Source organism: Hyperolius riggenbachi, chromosome 6, assembly GCF_040937935.1.
Source record: "Hyperolius riggenbachi isolate aHypRig1 chromosome 6, aHypRig1.pri, whole genome shotgun sequence".
NCBI classification, from domain to species: domain Eukaryota; kingdom Metazoa; phylum Chordata; class Amphibia; order Anura; family Hyperoliidae; genus Hyperolius; species Hyperolius riggenbachi.
In genome coordinates this window covers 34,426,506-34,450,586 of record NC_090651.1, presented here as the reverse complement: position 1 = coordinate 34,450,586, position 24,081 = coordinate 34,426,506, and the positions used below count along the sequence as shown (strand labels likewise).

At 46.0% G+C, this 24,081-nt stretch overlaps 1 protein-coding gene across 2 annotated transcripts; it reads right to left on the bottom strand.

Annotated features, from left to right (window-relative positions):
* BCL10 (BCL10 immune signaling adaptor) lies at positions 1 to 24,029 on the bottom strand. 2 transcript variants are annotated; one of them, XM_068239115.1, is made up of 3 exons: positions 23,866 to 24,029; positions 9,482 to 9,770; positions 1 to 1,235 (listed from the first exon to the last, which is right to left on the bottom strand). In XM_068239115.1, the coding sequence occupies exons 2-3, from the start codon at positions 9,735 to 9,737 to the stop codon at positions 886 to 888; spliced, it is 606 nt and encodes a 201-aa protein (XP_068095216.1). In that variant the 5' UTR covers positions 9,738 to 9,770; positions 23,866 to 24,029; the 3' UTR covers positions 1 to 885. The 2 variants fall into 2 exon arrangements, with proteins under 2 accessions (XP_068095216.1, XP_068095215.1); XM_068239114.1 differs by lacking the exon at positions 23,866 to 24,029 and adding an exon at positions 11,600 to 11,846.
* Between the last annotated feature and the right edge of the window lie 52 nt (positions 24,030 to 24,081).

Here is a 24,081-nt window from a genome sequence, read left to right as displayed (position 1 = left end):
GGCCCGTTATCTGTAGCTTACACCGCTGCTAAGTTCATGTACATTTGGCCCCACCCATGGCCACGCCGATTCACCTCATGGACATGCCCATTTTTTGCCGAGGCGCACTGTACCCCCCCACCTAGTGCCCACAGGTGCCCCCGTTTTCCAGGACCCTAGAAACGCCCCTGCTGCCAGATTTGATCATATCAATGCCACAAATCGAGTAATGTATACTCACCGTTAGGCTCCAGTTGTAAATCGAGCTTGCCCCTACCTCCCTTAGTAAGCCAACTGTTAGTAGGAGCAGCTTGTCAAAGGAGGAAAGAACGGGCAAAGTTTAATGACTCAGGCCTGAGTATCGCTCCATAAACCGCTGGACACAGGCTGCTAAGTGCCTCAGAGACAAGACAATGAAAGTAAATAATTACAATATAAGAGCAGGGATTCTGATCCATACAAATTCTACATGGCTGAAGCCAGGCTGCTACATCCTCAACATACATAGTGGTGGGAGCTCTGCATGATATTCTTCAGCTTGTTGAAGACCACAGAGCAGCAGATGTAGCCATACGCACAGTGATGATGTCACAGGTGCATCCTGATGATATCATTAAGTCCCACCCATGCTAATATCACTCACGTTCAGGCCTGTCTTGCACCTCCAATACATCATTTATATACATATTATATATTTATTTTCTATAAAAACCCAGAATGCTGATGGAGCAACTTGAAGGCAACTTGTTAGATTCCAAAATATGTATCCCTCCCCCCCCCTTCTGAATTTGTCTTAATTTTCCTTCAATTTCTTCAACACACCAGGAAAGTCGTATCACATATAGGAAAAAAAAATAAAATAAAAATGGAGTGTCCCAGGACTCCACGTTGTATCAGCCATTGGTGTTATCTGGGGTTAAAGGGTGAGGTAGATCTTAGAGGAAGAATTTCGCTGTCGTCTTCATGCTCCTGAGGAAGGGTCACAGGAAGAGGAGGAGCTCCCAGTTCTCCAGGTCTAGGAAGCCTCGGTGACACCGGCGAACTAAGTCTGGTGCTTCTCGTTCTGTTTTCCAGCGTGGATTGGTCACTGAATGTCATTGTGTTGAAGTAGGCGAGAAGGCTGGACTCTCCTTCAGGATGGTGGAGCACCGTGGATTCCATTTCCGGTTTAAGTAACTTGCCGTCGGAGGAGTGTTGCCTGTAGAGGTCGCTAATTATCCCATTAGATGATATCGGTGAGGTGCTGGAGCCACATCCTGAAAGAGAAAGTTTGGAATTTTACACACTGTCCTTTAAAAGAGGAACTTGACACAAAATCATTGTATACGGTGAACACATAATTTTATTGACATACTCCTGTCGCAGAGGCGCTCGGTGCTATCCTGACCTAATACTGTTATATACTCCTCGTTAATTGCCTGATGAAGCGGGTTCATACCTGTGAAACGCGTTGCAACACTTTTTTGGAGTATGTCAATAAAATTATGTGGTTTTGAAATTCACAGTTTTGTGTCTGCTTTAAGGAGGTAAGTCCACCACGACCGCCTTAGCAATTTTTAACAATTTTAGCCTATATTATTCTTTTGGCGCCTCTGTTCGCTGTATACAATATCTGTGTCCACCCTTCTGATCTATAGAGAGCGACTTCTTAGTCCTGACTGGGGACACATCCTAATCTCCCCACCTGCATGTACAGTGGTTGCCTAGGAGGTAACCTTGGTTTGTGAGTATTATTCTATAGATGGCCCGGACGGCTTGCATTCGAACGTGAACACGCGAACTTCGGTGGTTCGCGTTCACGGTGAACCGCGAACTATATGCGAGTTTGACCCGCTCCCTATACTACATCATTAGGGTCAACTCTACATCACAGTCAGCAGACACATGGTAGCTAATCAGGCTACACTCCCTCCTGGAGCCCCCCCCCCCCCCCCCCTCATAAAAGGCAGGCAGCGTTGGCCATTTCCCCTGCAGTAATTAGAGAAGAGAGAGGAACCTGCTGTAGACATAGGGAAAGCTTAGTTAGACTCTTGTTAGGCTTGTTAGCTTGCTCCTGCTGATACTCATTGCTAAAAAGCACCCCTCAACAGCTCTTTTGGGAGCTAATGTTGTTCTTGTGATCTATTTTTTTTTGTGTGTGAGTCCCACTGACACTTACATATACAGCCCTGTCAGTCAGTCGCAGCTGGCCCTTGGCCCCTTGCTAATTCCTACTGTGCCACTGCCAGGTCCAGCACATTCAGTGTCTACCTTTTCACTGCACGTGTGTGACAGCTGCACATTTGTAATACCAATCACTGCATACTTGTTCATGTTTACTGCACCTGCGTGACAGAAGCACGCAGTGTTATATACCAGTCACTGCACCTGTTCACGGTGCCTGTGTGTGTGACAGCTGCACATTTGTAATACCAATCACTGCATACCTTTTCATGTTTACTGCACCTGCGTGACAGAAGCACGCAGTGTTATATATCAGTCACTGCACCTGTTCACGGTACCTGTGTGTGTGACAGCTGCACATTGTATTGATACCAGTCCCTGCATACCTGTTCAGTGCACCTACATAACCGCACGCAGTGTAATATTATATACCAGTCACTGCATACCTTTTCACGGTACCTGTGTGTGTGACAACTGCACATTTGTAATACCAGTCACTGCATACCTGTTCACTGCACCTGTGTGACCGCACATTGTTGTACCAGCAGTCACTGCAACCTGTTCACTGCACCTGTGTAACCACACATTGTTGTACCAGCAGTCACTGCAGCCTGTTCACTTCACCTGTGTAACCGCACATTGTTGTACCAGCAGTCACTGCAACCTTTTCACTGCACCTGTGTAACCGCACATTGTATTAGTCAAGTCAGTGCATACCTTTCACTTCATCCCCCCCAATATGGACAAAACAAGAGGCAGAGGCAGGCCACCTGGCAGGTCTGTTCGAGGTCACACCGTCGTGATTTTGTGCGGCCCTCGACTAAAGTACAGTGTTCAAAAGAAGGCACGTGCCATCAACCCCCCATATTGTCAGGACGTAGTTGACTATTTAACATAGAACACCTCATCTTCCTCATCTTCCGCACGGAAGCGTGACATATCTTCCTCCTCCTGCTCTGATTCTGGCACCCCACTTAACACTCCGTCGGCAGCCATCACCAACGTGCCATCATTCCAGGGTTCAGCGGTGTGGACATTTTTTTGTGTTTCTGCCTCAGATGAGAGCAATGCCATCTGTACTCTCTGCCACCGATAATAGAGCCATGGAAAGACCAAGACCTGCGTAGGGAAAACTACCTTACGAAGGCACATGATTACAAAGCACAAACTGCAATGGGATGACCACCTGAGGAAAAGCAGCACACAAAAGCAAAGCCACACACCGCAGTGTAAGATACCATCACGCAATTATTGCTCAAAAAAGGCGATATCCAAACTGAACCGTGATGTTAAAAGGCAAGTGGTGACATCTCTGGCACACAGTGTTGGGTCAAAGGTCCATCTGACCACAGATGCCTCGTCTGCAAAGCACGGTCAGGCCAGCCTGAGTCAGTCCCCACACACAGCATCTCTGCCTGCACGCCATGTGACTGCCTGCTCCAAGACTAAGTCGGTCCCCACACAGCATCTCTGCCTGCAGGCCGCTTGACTGCCTTCTCCGCCACCACCAACAGGGTCCAGGACTCCAGGTGGATTCCTGAATCTTTAAGGCCGCTTCTAGCAGCGGGCGTTATAATAATTCTTCTGGTGTGTGTACATGCCTGCCTCATTTTTCTTGCTGCACTGCGGCTGCAACAACAAAACAAAAGGCATGTACATATGTCAATTCCCCGTCGTGATCATTACCTTGCCGCGGTGAAGGGGCTTGCGTATCACAATGAAGCAATGACCGGCTAAATGAGTGTGTTGGGGTTGGGGTGCACACCTGACTCAAGAAGATAGATAATAAGGTTGTTGCTTCATTGTGGACAGACCAAATTCGATCAGCTGGACACTCATTCACTGTTCTGTCATTCAGCTACCTCAGCCCGACCATATGGGCTTGAAAACCGCCATGGCCTGCACTCTAGCCATGGTGCACACCAGTCCAGCACGGCCGTCACTACACAAACAGCTGTTTGCGGTGCGTTACACAGTGCGTTTACTCTGTCAGTGTGAAGCAGTACTCTAATTACACTACATGATGTTTTAAAGCACTTTAGGCCTCCAATTTAGCAATAAAATGTGATTTTTGCCCTTAAAAAACGCTGCTGTGCGTAAAATCTTTATTTTTTCCCCGGGACTTTTGGTGTGTATCCCACTCCGCCATGCCCCTCTCCAGGTGTTAGACCCCTTGAAACATCTTTTCCATCATTTTTGTGGCCAGCATAAATGTTTCTAGCTTTGAAAGTTCGCCTCCCCATTGAAGTCTATTGCGGTTCGCGAAAGTTCGCGCAAACCGAACTTTTGCGGAAGTTCGCATTCGAGGTTCGCAAACCTAAAATCGGAGGTTCGAGCCAGCTCTATTATTCTACTTACTCTATCATCCAACCTGCACCAGTACTTACTACACTATATTGGGCTCTCAGTGCCCCCCCCCCCCCCTTTTTATTGACACAAAATCAATATTTTTAATAAACTGAATCCATACTCTGAATTTGGTATAGCCATGGGCCCTAGTCTACTTTACCCAAGGAGAATCCCCATAGATAAGAGACACAGCAGGAGTCACTATCCACCCTACCAGCCAGAACAGTAGCAACAGTAGAAATTTGGGTGGTAAATAGCAGCTTCAAAAGTTTATCGGGCTCCCATATTGCCCTCAAAGCTATTTCAATGGGCACAATTGGCAGCAGAGGGAGGTGGTTAATGATAGGCAAGAGGGGGGATGGTTAAGGTCATGCATGGGGTGGTGGGCATCAGGTAGGGTGTTTGTGTATGTGTGTGTGTGTGTGTGGGGGGGGGGGGGGTGTTAGGTGTCAGGCAGGAAGGTTCTGTGTAAGAGTAGGGTTCGTTTTGGCTACAGTAAAATATCAGTATTTATAACTGATATTTTGCGATCCTTTACACATTCATAGTATATTTACACTTTTCATATTATATTTATACGGCCTGAAGAAGGGTGCTTAAAGGGAACCAGAGATGAACTTTTCACACAAAATAAACATATCAGTCGATAGCTTGTAAAGAATAAATGCTCTACCTGATAATTTCGCCACTCTGGTGTGCCTTTTTAGTGCTTTTTATCCATTATTGCTCCAGGAAAAATCAAATATGGCCGCCGGCTCATATCCCTTCTGCTTCTGGGTTATGAGTTGTTCTGTATGTGCTGTCTAGGCTATATGAGACTAGGCTGCTATCTAGGCTATATGAGAAAGGCTGCTGCAGCCTTTCATCTGTGTGCTTTCATTTTGGTATGATGTGCAGCTGCCTGTAGGAAGTGTCTCTCAAGACTCTTATAGGAATGAAACTGCAGTCATCATCATTATCTATGCAGAGTGCACACAGAGCACACAAATCATATTGCCACACGTGTCTGTTTCAGAGATTCTCTCTCAGCAGAAGCAGCCCCTCCCATGTCATCACAGCTCTCAGTATGCAAAGCAGGAAATCTGAGCCAGGAGGTGGCAGGCTTGGGCTTGAAAAGACTCCACAGAAAAGTGACTCAGCTATAATGATTCCAGGTCAAACCTAGACTGAGCCAGTCGGGGATTCTTATCACAGCTGCTAATAGACTAATTAAGCAGATAAGAATGAAACTAAAAGCAGGGTAGGTGTTTACTGTCATATTCCCACTGATAAATGTAATAAAATACATGAGGGTGCTTCCTCTCTGGTTCTCTTTAACTCAAAACAAGCTGGCATTGTCATCTGAAAAATGTAAAGTTATACAGCACTTCAATCCCTCGGTGGGGCTCAGTGGCGTAGCTAAGGAGCTATGGGCCCCGATGCAAGTTTTACATTGGGACCCCCCAAGCCCTCTATACATAATTGATATGGCGCACCAAAACCTGCCAATGGCAACTACAGTGTCAGAGGTGCAAGAAGGGGATGGGGAACAGTTTGTTAATGATTACCACTATTCAAAGTATCTATAGAAGTGATTATTATGAGCACAGGACCAATAGAGAGCTAATACTGCAGTTAAGGGGAAGGTCCCTCGGGGCCCCTCTGGCCCAAGGGCCCCGATGCGGTCGCAACCTCTGCAACCCCTATTGCTCCGCTCCTGCCAGCAAACAAGGATGTTGAGGGGCTTGGATCCAAGGAGGGGTCCCCATGCTAATTTATTGGGGGGTCCAATGGGTTTTTGCTGCTCCCCAACTCAAGCTGCCAATATTTCAACCAGAAACACGATCACTGATGTGCTCCTGGAGGTGAATTCAGTGTGCTGTCGTTCTTTTGCTGCTTATAATGAAGCTCTCAAGGGCCAAATAAAATGGCATAGAGGGCTATATTCGGCCCGCGGGCCTCGAGTTTGACACCTGTGTTCTAGACCAGGGGTCCCCAACCCCCGGCTCACTGCCGGTCCGTGGGGCGTTTGCAGCTGGGCCGAGGGTCTGTCCTCTTGACCCCCCCCCCCCCCCCCCCCGCCTGCCTCCCGCCCCCCCCCCCTCCCGCGGCCACCGCTGCTGTTACATTAGCTGGCGGCCGCTTCCTCTCTTATATTCTCCTCTCATGCGTGTGTTATTTTGATTCACAGCACCGCATCTCCCGGCTGCTGTGATGAGGCAGAAGCAGGAGAGCGGCTTCCTGTAGCGGCAATCGCCGTTACCAGGGGAACCGCTCTCCTGCTTCTCCCTCATCACAGCAGCCGGGAGATGCGCTGCTGTGAATCAAAATAACACACGCATGAGAGGAGAATATAAGAGAGGAAGCGGCCGCCAGCTAATGTAACAGCAGCAGCGGCCGTGGGAGGCGGGGGAGCGTATGCTGGGTAGCTATACTGGGGCACTAGCTACCCATACCGGGCTCTATACTAGCTATACTGGGCACTATACTAGCTATACTGGGCACTATACTAGCTATACTGGGGCACTACCTACCCATACCGGGCTCTATACTAGTTATACTGGGCACTATACTAGCTATACTGGGGCACTACCTACCCATACCGGGCACTATACTAGCTATACTGAGCACTATACTAGCTATACTGGGGCACTACCTACCCATACCGGGCACTATGCTAGCTATACTGGGTACTATACTAGCTATACTGGGCACTATACTAGTTATACTAATACTGGGGCACTACCTACCCATACCGGGCAATATACTAGCTGTACTAGGCACTATACTAGCTATACTGGACACTATACTAGCTATACTGGGGCACTACCTACCCATACCGGGCACTATACTAGCTATACTGGGCACTATACTAGCCATACTGGGGCACTACCTACCCATACCGGGCACTATACTAGCTATACTGGGGCACTACCTACCCATACCGGGCACTATACTAGCTATACTGGGCACTATGCTAGCTATACTGGGTACTATACTAGCTATACTGGGCACTATACTAGTTAAACTAATACTGGGGCACTACCTACCTATACCGGGCACTATACTAGCTATACTGGGGCACTACCTACCCATACCGGGCACTATACTAGCTATACTGGGCACTATACTAGCTATACTGGACACTATACTAGCTATACTGGACACTATACTAGCTATAATGGGGCACTACCTACCCATAGCGGGCACTATACTAGCTATACTGGGCAGTATACTAGCTATACTGGGCAGTATACTAGCTATACCGGGCACTATACTAGCTATACTGGGCATTATACTAGCTATACTGGGCACTATACTAGCTATACTGGACACTATACTAGCTATACTGGGGCACTACCTACCCATACCGGGCACTATACTAGCTATACTGGGCACTATACTAGCTATACTGGGGCACTACCTACCCATACCGGGCACTATGCTAGCTATACTGGGTACTATACTAGCTATACTGGGCACTATACTAGTTATACTAATACTGGGGCACTACCTACCCATACCGGGCAATATACTAGCTGTACTAGGCACTATACTAACTATACTGGACACTATACTAGCTATACTGGGGCACTACCTACCCATACCGGGCACTATACTAGCTATACTGGGCACTATACTAGCCATACTGGGGCACTACCTACCCATACCGGGCACTATACTAGCTATACTGGGGCACTACCTACCCATACCGGGCACTATACTAGCTATACTGGGCACTATACTAGCTATACTGGACACTATACTAGCTATACTGGACACTATACTAGCTATAATGGGGCACTACCTACCCATAGCGGGCACTATACTAGCTATACTGGGCAGTATACTAGCTATACTGGGCAGTATACTAGCTATACCGGGCACTATACTAGCTATACTGGGCATTATACTAGCTATACTGGGCACTATACTAGCTATACTGGACACTATACTAGCTATACTGGGGCACTACCTACCCATACCGGGCACTATACAAGCTATACTGGGCAGTATACTAGCTATACTGGGCACTATACTAGCCATACTGGGGCACTACCTACCCATACCGGGCACTATACTAGCTATACTGGGGCACTACCTACCCATACCGGGCACTATACTAGCTATACTGGGCATTATACTAGCTATACTGGGCACTATACTAGCTATACTGGACACTATACTAGCTATACTGGGGCACTACCTACCCATACCGGGCACTATACTAGCTATACTGGGCAGTATACTAGCTATACTGGGCAGTATACTAGCTATACCGGGCACTATTCTAGCTATACTGGGCATTATACTAGCTATACTGGGCATTATACTAGCTATACTGGGCACTATACTAGCTATACTGGGGCACTACCTACCCATACCGGTCACTATACTAGCTATACTGGGCACTATACTAGCTATACTGGGGCACTACCTACCCATACTGGGTATTATACTAGCTATACTGGGCACTATACTAGCTATACTGGGGCACTACCTACCCATACCGGGCTCTATACTAGTTATACTGGGCACTATACTAGCTATACTGGGGCACTACCTACCCATACCGGGCACTATACTAGCTATACTGGGGACTATACTAGCTATACTGGGGCACTACCTACCCATACGGGACACTATACTAGCTATACTGGGGACTATACTAGCTATACTGGGTACTATACTAGGTACTATACTAGCCATACTGGGGCACTGTACTACCCATACTGGGGCACTATACTAGCTATACTGGGGTAACTATACTAGCCATACTGGGGCAACTAAACTCCCTATACTGGGGCAACTACTGTATGCTAGCTGTGCCACTGCACCCCAGCCCCCAAACTCCCCCCCCCCGTATCCCGCTGCGCACGATATCGTCCACTAACCCCCAATCGCCCCTCACCCCCCCCCCCCCCCGGAGAAAAATTTAGTCGTAGAGCGGTCCCCGGGCCTGAAAAGTTTGGGGACCCCTGCTCTAGACTGTTCAGTATGGCATGATTACCTTTGAAGGATTCCAGCCTCAGGTTCTTTACTCGGAGCACCTCATCTGTGATCTTGTCTATGAGGAAGACTTGTGTCCCCAGCTGCCTTATGGATTCGATCAGAACATCGAGGCCTTTAGGATTCTTTACCACTCGATCCAGCAGCTCCCCTGCTCTCCTAGTGCTGGTCGCGTGACTCAAAATTTCTTCTGTGTCATCCTTGCTAAGAATCTTCTTAGAACGTAGATAGTCAAAGTGCCGATCGGCCATCAGCATCCCGCACAGATATGGACGGAGTTGTTCGATGGCCTGAAAGTGAACCAATAAAATCAAGAGATTATATGTGGCTTAACACCTTCTGTCAATGCTAGAGATATATTGAGTACAAATATTTCTTGTGATTCTCTGCCCAGCAGCAGAGAAAGTGAGAGGAAGAAGCAAGACTCTGCATCTCATTGAGGTTGATTTACAAATCTTATCTTGTCTCTGAAGAATTATCGTTTTTTGACAATTTTTATCAAAAATTCTGTAATTTTTTACATAATAAAGTTGGATACTAATATATTTTTATGGTTTCTCCAAATATTTACCTTCTCTATATCAGGCTTTTATTGACCTGTTTATGGCCAACATTAGAGGTGGATATATTTCCCCACAGCTACCAATCAAATTCAGAATTTCATGGCAGGTCTGGATATGGTGCGTGGCTGTAACAAATTAAAGGTGCTCACACATCACTCGATTTTGCGGTCTAATCAACCGACCCATTCGATAATTTTATCGAGTTGGCAGAAAATCGTTGCCGTAACATGACAGTCCAATCAATTTTTCAATCAATTTCAGGATGAAATCAGTTGAAATGCTGGTAATGTCTTGGTCACAAGGGCTTGATAGGAAGCGTTCTGTATCGGGACGACTGATGTACTCCCGGCTGGTGCCCCCCAAGTGTATCTGTATCCTGCCATGCCTGTTTGCAGTGTCTAAAGCAGTGATGGCTGACCTTGGCACTCCAGCTGTGATGGAACTACAAGTCCCATGAGGCATTGCAATACTCTGACAGCTCTAAGCATAGCTTGTGGAGGCAGGGGCAGGATGGGATTTGTAGTTTTGTCACAGCTGGAGTGCCAAGGTTAGCCATCACTAGTCTAAAGGCTCACCTCTCTGCCGGTTCAGCTCCTGTCCTCCTCAGGTGTCCACCATCACCAAAAGCACCATGGTACTATGTGACTCAGCACATGCGGTGACATCACAAATGCCCATGTAGTACAGGGGTCGTGGTGATGTCACAGCGGTGGAGGCCAGGAGTCACGCCGGCGTGTGACAAGTGAGCCTTTATGGGCATGGGCACACATGCATTAGGAGGGGGCCCAGCGTGCGGTGCTAGGCCGATTTCTGAAAATCATAAATCGCTGTGCAATGTATGGACAAGCAACAGATCCCTCTCTGATCAGATTCGATCAAAGAGGGATCTATCTCATGCAGGGCTGGATTTCTGGTAAGGCCACAAAGGCCCGGACCTTGGGCAGCACAGCCCAAGGGGGCACGTGGGTGTAAAAAAAAGAGGTTGCTACCTATGAAAGAGGAGGCTGAAAATGGAATGGAACTTCCTCCAGTCGCAGCCAGTCTGTGCAAGAGTAGTGCGCCCTCTACGTATCTCTCCAGCAGCCGCTGGAAGTTAGAGAAGGAAGGAAGCCCCAGGTATGTATAAAACTTTTATTTTAAACTGTCTCTGGTCTCACAATACACCTGGCCTAGGGGCAGACAAATATAAATCTGGCCTTGATCTCAGGGACAATCTGCCCATACATTAAAGTGGACCCGAGATAAACTTTTACTCATTGCATAATTGTGTTCCTTTCATATAGTTTATAGGGCATTCCTCAAGCCAAATACTTTTTTTTTAGTTTTAATACTCTTAATTCACTATAAACTAAACAAGCCCCGTCCACAGCTCCTCCAGAGTGCCTTGGCACTGTAGCAAGGGCTTTAAGTAGTATATGGCTACCTTAACTCAATTCTCTGTATGAACAGACTGATACATCAGACTCTCTTGTCTGTCATTTTACACATAATTTCTTTTAAGACTTGTGTTATCTCCTGGGAGTTGAGGGCTTCCCTTTTGCTATTGTTGTACTCACATCTCTCTTGATGTCAGCCATCTCATCCTCGTTCAGCTTCAGGGGAGTCATCCTGGCCGTCCCCCAGGCTGTTCTCTACACGCAGCAGCACCAGGGCGAAGTGCACACAGGTGTCTGCGCCTTGAGAGCGGAAGTCCAGACCTGAATGTGATAATAAATCTGCCTTCCTCTCTTGTTTTTTTTTCTACTGTTTTCTACAAGACTTCCTGCTGCAAGGTGCACAGAACGAGACAGTCTATGGACTTCCTGTCTGTGCAGGGAGGCCGTCACAAGCATTAATGTCAGTGCTTCCTCATAGCAGTTTCTGTGACGTGTTCAGGCACATTTCCTGAATTCCTTTGGCACAGTATAACAACATGGCTGCAGAATAACTATTAGCTTGTGTCATCTTCTTGCACAGACCTGCCAACACACTGAATACTGTATAGATAAAATTTTCTACCAGCAACTAGGTTAGCCACTGTAACCTGTCAGCGGGGAAGTTTCTAGGCTACCTTTCACCCAGGGCAAGGATGTACAAATTGGGCCCCCTTCCCCCCGCCCCCGTGGACTCACAAACTCTTACTCTTTAGAGCCACAAGTCACAAGTAGATCTGCCTACTTAGTAGTGACCAGCCGCTCAACCAGAGGGAAGCAGGGACCAGGAAAACACACGTGAAGAGAGCCTGGAAAGCCGACTCCTCCATGAGCGCCGCGCACTGCAGTACCGCTACAGGACATCAGGTGTCATCATGCGGTGGTGACGTGATGATGACTTAACGTCTGACGCAGGCAGCCCAGGAGGGGTCAAGGATGGTGATTGCACTGGTGTTCTTCTTTCTTCTTCCATTTGGCTGCACTGCGTGTCACCAGCTCCCTAGTGGTCATGTCTTTCTTCATTCGCCCCCCTACTACTACTTGCGGGTCTGCGCCCAGGGCTATCGCCCTCCCCGCACTGCCCAAGAAACGGCCCTGCCCGTCAGCCTGTTAACTGAGGCCTAGTTTGCAATGGTGGTTTCCCAGCATTCCTGGGAAGTTTGAAAGAGAGCCAAGCCTGAGGAATTTGGGGCAAACATTTTAGGGACAAGGCCAACATGGACTGGAGAGTGGGCCAACATGGACTGGAGAATGGGCCATAAGAAATGGCTCTGGCAACAGGATAAATATGCAGTGACCGTTACATCTCCCAAATAAAATACTTAAAGAGAACCCGAGGTGTGTTTAAAGAATGTTATCTGCATACAGAGGCTGGATCTGCCTATACAGCCCAGTCTCTGTTGCTATCCCAAACCCCACTAAGGTCCCCCTGCACTCTGCAATCCCTCATAAATCACAGCCATGCTGTGAGGCTGTGTTTACATCTGTAGTGTCAGTCTCAGCTGCTCCCCCGCCTCCTGCATAGCTCCGGTCCCTGCCTCCGTCCCTTCCCTCCAATCAGCAGGGAGGGAAGGGATACAGGCGGGAACTGGAGTTCTGCAGGAGGCGGGGAGAGCAGCAGACTGACACTATAGAGATAAACACAGCCAGCTCTGACAAGCTGTTTGAGTATGAGTGATTGCAGAGTGCAGGGGGCCCTTAGGTGGGTTTGGGATAGCAACAGAGGCTGGGCTGTATAGGCAGATCCAGCCTCTGTATGCAGATAACATTCTTCAAACCCACCTCGGGTTCTCTTTAAGTATTACAAAGTTGCATAGTTACACAGTTAGTTTGGTTGAAAAAAGACATTTGTCCATCAAGCTCAACCAGAGAAACATTTTTAAAAAACAAAACGCCATCCTGAACCTGCTCATATCCCAGTTAATACAGGGGAAGATGAAAAACCTTACAAGGCCTGGGCCAATTAGCCTTAAAAGGGAAAAAATCCTTTCCGACTCCAGATGGCAGTCGGATAACTCCCTGGATCAACTCTTCCGGGAGTTACCTAATAATTCTAGCCGTGGATGCCTTTCAATGCAAGGAAAGCATCCAAGCCCTCTTTAAAGAGAATCTGTATTGTTAAAATCGCACAAAAGTAAACATACCAGTGCGTTAGGGGACATCTTCTATTACCCTCCGACACAATTTCGCCGCTCCTCGCCGCATTAAAAGTGGTTAAAAACAGTTTTAAAAAGTTTGTTTATAAACAAACAAAATGGCCACCAAAACAGGAAGTGGGTTGATGTACAGTATGTCCACACATAGAAAATACATCCATACAGAAGCAGGCTGTATACAGCCTTCCTTTTGAATCTCAAGAGATCATTTGTGTGTTTCTTTCCCCCTGTTCTCATGCACTGAAGTTTCAGGCTGCTCGTTTCTTCCTGCAAACAGCTTTGCCTGTGTCTGTAATTCTTCAGTATGTGAAAGCCCAGCCAGCTCAGAGGACAATTTATCCAGCTTGTAAAAGATAAGAGAGAAGAGAGAAGCTGCTCTAATCCTAAATAACACACAGGCAGTGTGCAGAGAGGGGCCTCCAGGGGGGAGATGCATCACAGAACCACAACACTGAAGAACTTGGCAGCCTTACAGACACAGGCCGACAAGTCTGACAAGAGAGAGATAAGTTGATTTATTACAGAGACAGTGATAGTATAAAGTGCTGCAGTTAGCCAGAACACATTAGAATAGCTTTTTGAACTTGTAGGATGATAAATAACAGGATGCAATTTTTGTTACGGAGTCTCTTTAAATGCAGATATAGAGTTTGCCAATTGCCATAACTACTTCCTGAGGTAAGGTGTTCCAGATTTTAACCACTCTCAATGTGTAGGACCCCTTTCTTAATGACAAAAACCTTTTTCCTCTACACGCAAATAATTTCCCCTTGTCCATCGCACAACCCTAGGGACAAAAAGCTCATCTGCCAAGCGTTTGTATTGCCCTCTGATGTGTTTAAACTTGTTAATCAGGTCACCTCTCAGTCGCCTTTTTTCCAAGCTAAATAAGCCCAGTTTGTCCAACATTTCTTGGTAAGTAAGTGCTTTCATCCCTCCGATTATTTAGGTTGCCTGTCTTTGTACCCGTTTCAGAAGGTCAATGTCCTCTCTGTAATGTGGTGCCCAAAACTGTATTCCATACTGCAGATGTGGTCTCACAAGTGATTTATACAGAGGGAGTAGTATACTAGCATCTCAAGATTATTTCCCTTTTTATGCATCCCATAATTTTATTTGCTTTAGCTACCGTTGCTTGGCATTGTATACAATTACCTAACTTGTTATCAACCAATATTCTTAAGTCCTTCTCCAAGTCCGATGCTCCCAGCTGTATGCCATTTATTTTATATGATGACCTACCATTGGTACATCCAGGGTGCAAGACTTTACATTTATCAACATTAAATTTCAACTGCCATGTGCCTGCCCATGTTGTCAAGGTCCTGTTGTAAAATGTCACTATTCGTCTTAGTGTTGATAACGCTGTATAATTTTTTATTATCTGCAAAGATGGCTACATTACTCTGTATTCCGTCTACTAGATTGTTAATAAATAAATTGAAAAGAATTGGACCAAGTACTGACCCCTGCTGTACCCCACTGCTAACAGTTTCCAATTTTGAGTATGTTCCGTTTACCACCACTCTTTGCCTTCTATTCCTTAAAGAGGAGCTGTCAGCAAAACTTTCTCAGAAAAAAACACACACAGGTCCTTCTCAAAAAATTAGCATATTGTGATAAAGTTCATTATTTTCTGTAATATACTGATAAACATTAGACTTTCATATATTTTAGATTTATTACACACAACTGAAGTAGTTCAAGCCTTTTATTGTTTTAATATTGATGATTTTGGCATACAGCTCATGAAAACCCAAAATTCCTGTCTCAAAAAATTAACATATCATGAAAAGGTTCTCTAAACGAGCTATTAACCTAATCATCTGAATCAACTAATTAACTCTAAACACCTTCAAAAGATTCCTGAGGCTTTTAAAAACTCCCAGCCTGGTTCATTACTCAAAACCGCAATCATGGGTAAGACTGCCGACCTGACTGCGGTCCGGAAGGCCATCATTGACACCCTCAAGCAAGAGGGTAAGACACAGAAAGAAATTTCTGTACGAATAGGCTGTTCCCAGAGTGCTGTATCAAGGCACCTCAGTGGGAAGTCTGTGAGAAGGAAAAAGTGTGGCAGAAAACGCTGCACAACGAGAAGAGGTGACCGGACCCTGAAGAAGATTGTGGAGAAGGACCGATTCCAGACCTTGGGGGACCTGCGGAAGCAGTGAACTGAGTCTGGAGTAAAAACATCCAGAGCCACCATGTACAGGTGTGTGCAGGAAATGGGCTACAGGTGCCGCATTCCCCAGGTCAAGCCACTTTTGAACCAGAAACAGCCGCAGAAGCGCCTGACCTGGGCTACAGAGAAGCAGCACTGGACTGTTGCTCAGTGGCCCAAAGTACTTTTTTCGGATGAAAGCAACTTTTGCATGTCATTCGGAAATCAAGGTGCCAGAGTCTGAAGGAAGACTGGGGAGAGGGAAATGCCAAAATGCCTGAAGTCCAGTGTCAAGTACCCACAGTCAGTGATGGTCTGGGGTGCCATGTCAGCTGCTGGTGTTGGTCCACTGTGTTTTATCAAGGGCATTGTCAATGCAGCTAGCTATCAGGAGCTTTTGGAGCACTTCATGCTTCCATCTGCTGAAAAGCTTTATGGAGATGAAGATTTCATTTTTCTGCACGACCTGGCACCTGCTCACAGTGACAAAACCACTGGTAAATGGTTTACTGACCATGGTATTACTGTGCTCAATTGGCCTGCCAACTCCTGACCTGAACCCCATAGAGAATCTGTGGGATATTGTGAAGAGAAAGTTGAGAGACGCAAGACCCAACACTCTGGATGAGCTTAAGGCCGCTATCGAAGCATCCTGGGCCTCCATAACACCTGAGCAGTGCCACAGGCTGATTGCCTCCATGCCACGCCGCATTGAAGCAGTCATTTCAGCAAAAGGATTCCCAACCAAGTATTGAGTGCATAACTGAACATAATTATTTGAAGGTTGACCTTTTTTGTTTTAAAAACACTTTTCTTTTATTGGTCGGATGAAATATGCTAATTTTTGGAGATAGGAATTTTGGGTTTTCATGAGCTGTATGCCAAAATCATCAATATTAAAACAATAAAAGGCTTGAACTACTTCAGTTGTGTGTAATGAATATAAAATATATGAAAGTCTAATGTTTATCAGTACATTACAGAAAATAATGAACTTTATCACAATATGATAATTTTTTGAGAAGGACCTGTATATAAGTAACTAATAATTTTTCCACCATCTCTGTCCACCTCCCTGCCTGAAGTAACAATAAATGTTAATAACACTCCCATAACTTCAGTTCCCAAAGCTCGGTGCTTGGGGGTGATATTCGACTCATCTCTCTCTTTTATTTGTCATGTTCACTCCATAACCAGCTCCTGCCATCTCCAACTCAAAAACATATCTCGCATCCGTCCCTTTCTCACTCAAGACACAACTAAAATGTTAATACATGCTCTCATAATTTCTCGTCTGGACTACTGCAACGTACTACTTTGTGGACTACCGTCTAACAAACTGGCCCCGCTCCAGTCGGTACTGAACTCAGCTGCTCGTCTCATTCATCTTTCTTTTCGATCTTCCTCTGCCGACCCTCTTTGTTAAGCTCTTCACTGGCTGCAAATTAACCAGAGGATTCAGTTCAAACTCCTAACCCTAACCTACAAAGCTCTCCACGATCTCTCTCCCCGGTACAAATCCTCACTAATCTCCAGATACAAACCCAATCGCAATCTCAGATCGGCACATGATCTTCTGTTGTCCTCCTCTAGAATCAACTCCTCACATTCACGTTTACAAGACTTCGCACGCGCTTCACCCCTCCTCTGGAATGCCCTCCCACAACACATCGTCACTCGCCAACCTTTGTTACCTTTAAACGCTCTCTAAAAACACACTTGTTCCGACAAGCATATGCTCTACCTTAGGCCACTTCCTTTTGTACTAAGACCAAATTGCACTCCTACTAGGTATTCTAAAAGAGAAAAAGGGGGTCCGCACGTTGTCCTAAAGAAGTCCTTTATTATGGACGTATCCAAAGAATCAGCAAACACAGTCACACATCTCCAGCTGACATGTTTCAGACCAGATGGTCCTTAATCATAGCTAGATTAAGGACCATCTGGTCTGAAACATGTCAGCTGGAGATGTGTGACTGTGTTTGCTGATTCTTTGGATACGTCCATAATAAAGGACTTCTTTAGGACAACGTGCGGACCCCCTTTTTCTCTTACCACAGTTCCAAGGATCTGGCCATCCCGGCTCCAGCACTGTCCGGTCTGAGCGAGCGGTGTTTTCCGAGTGTTTTTCTAGGTATTCTAAAACACAAAGCCTCTATATAATTGCTGCATACTACCCCTCCTCCTGTTTCCCCCCCCCCCCCCCTATTCCCTTTAGATTGTAAGCTCGCAAGGGCAGGGCTCTCTCCCCCTTTTGTGTCTTGGTAACCATTATACATTTTATTCATCATGTTAATTTTATCACTGTCATTACCAATTCTATAATTTGTATTTTGTATCATTCTTTGTATTTTGGCACTAATTATGTATCTTGTATATTGGTGTACACCATTGTCTGTATTATTATGTACCCCATGTTTGTTTCTTACTTTGTACAGTGCCATGGAATATGTTGGCGCTTTATAAATCAATAATAATAATAATAATAATAATAATAATAAGTAGATAAATACTTGCTCTACTTACATAACATATGTATTGCACCGTCCACATTTTGATTTTAGCGATTTTTCTATAGTTAAAAAAGAGAAATAGGATTCTCCATCTAAACTGTCTATTTTGCAGCCAATTCTGATGTCATTTCCTCCCTTACTCTCCTCTGCCTGATTGTTTATGCATTGACACCCTCCTCCTAGTCTTTAGGCACTCCCACCCAGCTCTGCTGTAGAAAGTGCATTGTCTTAGCATGAGAAATATTAGCCAGTCAAAGAGGTACAGAGGTGTGGGAGGGGAAAACAGGAGGGAAAGAGGCTTCAGCCAATCAGGCTGCATTAGTTAAGTCTGGAAAGTAAAGAAGCAAAAAAAAGACAACCCAGCATGCCCTGCAACTACCTTTGTGTGGCAGATGTACCAAATAAGAGCCACAGAAACTGGGGAATGTTGTTTTATGGATAAGAAAACTAAGAGTGATTTTTTATAACTTTTGGATTGCCTGGTTAGCATTCTTATTACTTGTTTACCAGATAAAAATAAAGAATTGATTTTTGATTTTATGCCCGACAGTTACACTTTAAAGAGAACCCGAGGTGTGTTTAAAGAATGTTATCTGCATACAGAGGCTGGATCTGCCTATACAGCCCAGCCTCTGTGGCTATCCCAAACCCCACTAAGGTCCCCCTGCACTCTGCAATCCCTCATAAATCACAGCCATGCTGCTGACACACAGCTTGTGTCAGAGCTGGCTGTGTTTATCTCTATAGTGTCAGTCTGCTGCTCTCCCCGCCTCCTGCAGAACTCCGGTCACTGCCCCCGTCCCTTCCCTCCAATCAGCGGGGAGTCAAGGGACGCAGGCGGGGACCGGAGTTCTGCAGGAGGCGGGGAGAGCAGCAGACTGACACTATAGAGATAAACAGGATAACAACAGAGGCTGGGCTGTATAGGCAGATCCAGCCTCTGTATGCAGATAATATTCTTCAAACCCACCTCGGGTTCTCTTTAACCATTGTGCCCCCAACAACATATTTAGGCAGCACGCCCCCACAATAGGGATGGTCAATGAGATGCAGATAATTCAGAGCTGGTGCAGAATGATGTAAATGTATGCAGCTTGAAAATGCAATGAACGTGAGGTAGGACCTGAAAATTACCAACTTTCTAATCTGAGAGTGAAAGGCAAACTTCTGAATACAAGTTTCATGCTCTTAAAAAAGGGTTAAAGAAATCATCAGGGAAAAAAACAAAAATCAGCTTTAGTCACCTGGGGCTTTCTCCAGCCCCTTGCAGCCGACTTTCCCACGCTGACTCCATGAGGCTTTATGGTGGTAAGTGCTGAGACTGATGCTCTGTATGTGCACTCAGTATGAGAGCGCCCTCTGCTGGATAGTCAGCCATAGTGGGAACCTGCCTAGCTCTGCCCAGCAGGCTGAGTTAGAGGTTCTGCGATGGACTTGGAGAAGATACTTGCAGAACTCTAGATGGAAGATTTCTGTTGAACTGGAATCCCATTTTGATTGGTCAGGGTAGGTGACCAGGCCTCATACCTCACTGATGTAGAGCAGGATTGGGGTGATGAGGCTGTTGCACATTTTTACCCAGACTCTCACCGGTGGTTTTAATTGGTACAGTTGTGCCTGATGGCAAAACAGGATTATTGTTTGTGTTTACCTTTACTTTATTGTCAAATGCTGCCAAGGTTCAATAGATCTAATGACTAATGAAATCTTTTACAATTCAAAGGAACTAATCTGAGGTACACACGCTACAATTTTCTGTCAAATTTACCTGCCAGAACTACTATTTCCAACAGGTTTTTAATCTGATTCCCGAACAATTTTCAGATCGATTTTTTCCATTCATTTCTATGGAAGATCGATCAGAAATCAGATCGGACCGGTTGGAAATAGTCGATCTGGCAGGTAAATCTGCCAGAAAATTGTATCGTGTGTACCTAGCATAAGACTGTGTGACATGCTGTCAGATTGTTGAATAAGACAACAGAATCATATATATATATATATATATATATATATATATATATATATATATATATAGTGCATTCACTTTTGTAGGGTTTTGATCCAGAATCATATACTGTATATGTTGCATTCACTTTTGTACGGTTCTGATCCAGTTCTGTATAATGTCTGCAGCCTGGCAGAGAAAATGAATTCTTTGAAAGCTTGCAATAAAGGTATTACCAAATCATGGTCTGTTGTAAGCCCCTTTCACACTTGCTGTTATAAAAGGAACCAGCAGAGGTCGCACTTGACCACTGGTTTTGCATGCAAGCGCTACATAAATTCCTCTAATCAGGGAGAGAGAAATGTTATAGATAGTTTCACATGTGAATGCTTTGGAGTTCATCAACACTTATGGATATATCTTAAAGCGGACTTGAAGTAATTAAAAAAAAAAGTTTCACTTACCTAGGGTTTGTACTGGCCCACTGCAGAAGTCCCATGCCCGAGAATCCTCCGGTCCCCCACTCCGTTTCTTTACCGCCAACAAGTCAACAGGCACTGCACCTATGCGGCCCTGGCTGCGTGCATCCTCGCTCCCATCGCCGTGTGCGTCCTGTGCAGGCACAGTACAAGAAAACCTCGTACTGCGCCTGCGCAGGACACTCCTGGCGTTGTGAGCGGTAGCGATGATGTGCGTCGCCAGGGCTGTGCCGGTCTACTTGTCGGTGGAACAAAGTGAGCTGCGGCGGGGGACTGGAGGATCCTTGAGTACCGGTGTGGGCACAGGACTTCTGCAGGGGGCTGGTAGATGCCCCAGGTAAGTAAAACTTTTTTTTTAAACCCCCGAAGAACCCCTTTAACACAGGAATGCCATAAGTTATAGGTAAGTGATGTATAATATGACTGCATAGCGTACCCCCTCAGTCAGAGCCTTTGCGCTCGCTCTCTCTTTAGGTGGCATTTGCACTCTGTGCTCTCGTTTTCTATGGCTGTTCGTGCTCTTTTTCTGTGGCCCTTTGAGAGCTCTCTCTTTCTGTGGACCTTTGTGCTTTTTTTGTGGCCCTTTGCACTCTCTTTTGATGGCCCTTTTAGCTCTTTCTGTGGTCCCTTGCACTCTTTTTCTGTTTTCCTTAGAGCTCTCTTTCTTTCTGTGACCCTTTGCACTCTCTCATTCTTTGGGTACTTATCCGTTAGCCGGGCGCATCCGGCAGGTGGCGACAAAACTCCACCAGAGTTACATCTTTCCCTACTATCCATGGCGGCCTGGAGGGGGAATAGTAATTAGCGCCACCTGCCGGATGCGCCCAGCTAACGGATAAGTACCATTCTTTGTACCATCTTGTTCTGTGTCCATTCACAGTCTAACTATTTCTCTCTCTGCAGTACTTGTATACTTTGTGACCAGCTTTTACTCAGCACAACTTTTACCATCAGCAGGGCCGGTTTAAGAAACAATGGGGCCCCAGGGCAAAATAAACCTACAGGGCCCCCCCAATAGATACCCCGGAACAAAAATCGGCATTAACCACTTGCCGACCAGGGCTTTCTGCACTGATCGGTGCTGCGTGGGCTCTCCAGCCCGCAGCACCGATCAGGAGTGAGCCTTGGCGATCAGACTACCCCCCTTTTTTCCCCACTAGGGGGATATCCTGCTGGGGGGGGGGTCTGATCGCCGCCGGCTTGCTGCGTTTTGCAGGGGGGGGGGCTCTTCAAAGCCCCCCTCCGCAGCATTTTCGCCGCTCCATCCCTCTCCCTCCCCCTGTGAGCTGCGCAGGACGGATTTCCGTCATGCGCATTGAAGGATAGGCTTCAGCCTATCATATGCCGGCGATCCCCGGCCAATTAGAGGCCGGGGATCGCCGATCTGCCTTACGGCGCTGCTACGCAGCAGCGCCGTATGATGTAAACAGCGGGGATTTCTTCCCCGCCTGTTTACATTTTGCCGGCGAGCCGCGATCGGCGGCTCTCCGGCTGTTCACGGAGACACCCTCCGTGAACTGACATGGAAAAGTTTCCATGGTAACCAGCAGAGGACCAGTTTACGCCAATCGGCGTTAGCTGGTCGTCAAGAGGTTAAGGGACCTTTTATTGCAGCTGGTATAGTCAGGGTGTGAGGCCCCAATCGGTCGGAGCTCCACATTGTGGCTATCCCAGCCTGCATGGGGGACAAGGGAGTAAAAAGTTTCAGGAAGGGGGACCCCACATAATTAAAAAAAAAAATTCCCACACAAAAAAAAAAAGGAAAAAATGCTAGGGATCTTCATGCAGCCATATTGCGGCAGTATAGCGTATGGACCCCCTGGAAACCCCGCCAGGAAATTTATTGCTCTTTCTTTTGATGCATGTAAAATTACACTACCGTCAGGTTTGCTACTAAAAGTGACATTTACCGCATTTAAAAGTATACTTTTTTCCTTCGAAATTTTAAAATCGATTTTCTCAAAAACTATAAGGTCTTTTTGAAAAATAGTTTTTTCCTTTTATTCCCAATGATCTCCTTAACATATCCTGCAAATTTAGGGTTTATAGCATTTAAGGTGAATTTGTTATTAACCATTAAAGTCGGCAGGTTTTTAAATATGTATTTTTTTTCCTTTGAAACTTTAAAATCGATTTTCTCAAAAACTATGAGGCCTCTTGCACACTGCAACCGATTCCGATTCAGATTCCGCTTTTTAATCCGTTTTTACATCTGATTCAGATTCCGATTTGCAGTGTGCAAGGAGCAAACTGCAAATCTGAATCTGAATCGGAAGTAAAAACCGATTAAAAAGCGGAATCTGAATCGCTTGCAGTGTGCAAGAGGCCTAAGGCCGATTTGAATTTTTTTTTCCTCTTGTAACCACTGGGGGCCCCTACAAGCTCTGGGGCAATTGCCCCCTTTGCCTCTATGGTAGCGCCGGCCCTGACCATCAGCAACCAGCTAAGAGATGATAATCTGTCTCAGTTCATCTCAGCAGGGGAATTCCTTATAGTGAAAGCAGCTATTGGATGTTACAAATGGCTTCTTTAAAGTGAATGGGAACCGCATTTAAAAAAAAGGAAGCAAATACTTACCTAAGGAGAGGGAAGGCTCTGGGTTGTATAGAGCCTTCCGCCTCCTCTCTCTGTGCTCTCTATCCTGTGCTGGCTCCCCCCATTTCAATCCCCCGCCGAAAGGGTATTTGGAAGTCTTCGGGAGCCGTGTCCTCCCAAAGACGTGCGGCTCCATACTGCACACACGTGAGCGTGCAATAAAGCGTGCTTGCGCAGGCGCAGTACAGGGCCGCCCCTTCTTCAGGAGCACTCGGGCTCCCTGAAGACTTCTGAAGCCTCCTTCGGCCAGGTAAAGCAGTATTTGACTAATTTAGTCAAATACTGCTACCGGGTGAGCCAGCACTGGAACGAGGGGACCAGGAGAGGAGCCGGAAGACTCTATAGGACCCAGAGCCTTCCCTCTCCTTGGGTAAGTGTCTGTCTCATTTTTTTTAAATGTGGTTCCCATTCACTTTAAAGGGGTACTGTAAAGCTACAGTAACAAGCCTATTTTATCTCAGCATGCAAATAACCAGAAAACTTCCTATTTTGGATAAGATAAGGACATTATGACTAGGAGGTAACAGGTAATAAGAAATTACTTATTTAGCTTACCTATCCTGTTGTTTTTAGTGTTGTCAGATTTAGGAGAAAAGTGATGTGAAAAAAGAAAGGAATATTTCCGCTGGTTCCCATCTTTATTGATTTTTTGATGCCAAAAGTGACATTACTTGTGTTAATTTTCCCCTCCTTACTGTCCCTCCAACAGCAAATATCACCTAGACAACAGGCTCTCCCATAAGACTGCATCCTCTAGCAAGAGAGGTCTGT

Coding starts and splice junctions, on each gene's coding strand:
- BCL10 (XM_068239114.1), bottom strand. CDS start 11,650: ATGACTCCCCTGAAGCTGAACGAGGATGAGATGGCTGACATCAAGAGA. Junction 9,771..11,599: donor TGGCTGACATCAAGAGAGAT/GTGAGTACAACA, acceptor GTTCACTTTCAG/GCCATCGAACAACTCCGTCC. Junction 1,236..9,481: donor GAGGCTGGAATCCTTCAAAG/GTAATCATGCCA, acceptor TTTCTCTTTCAG/GATGTGGCTCCAGCACCTCA.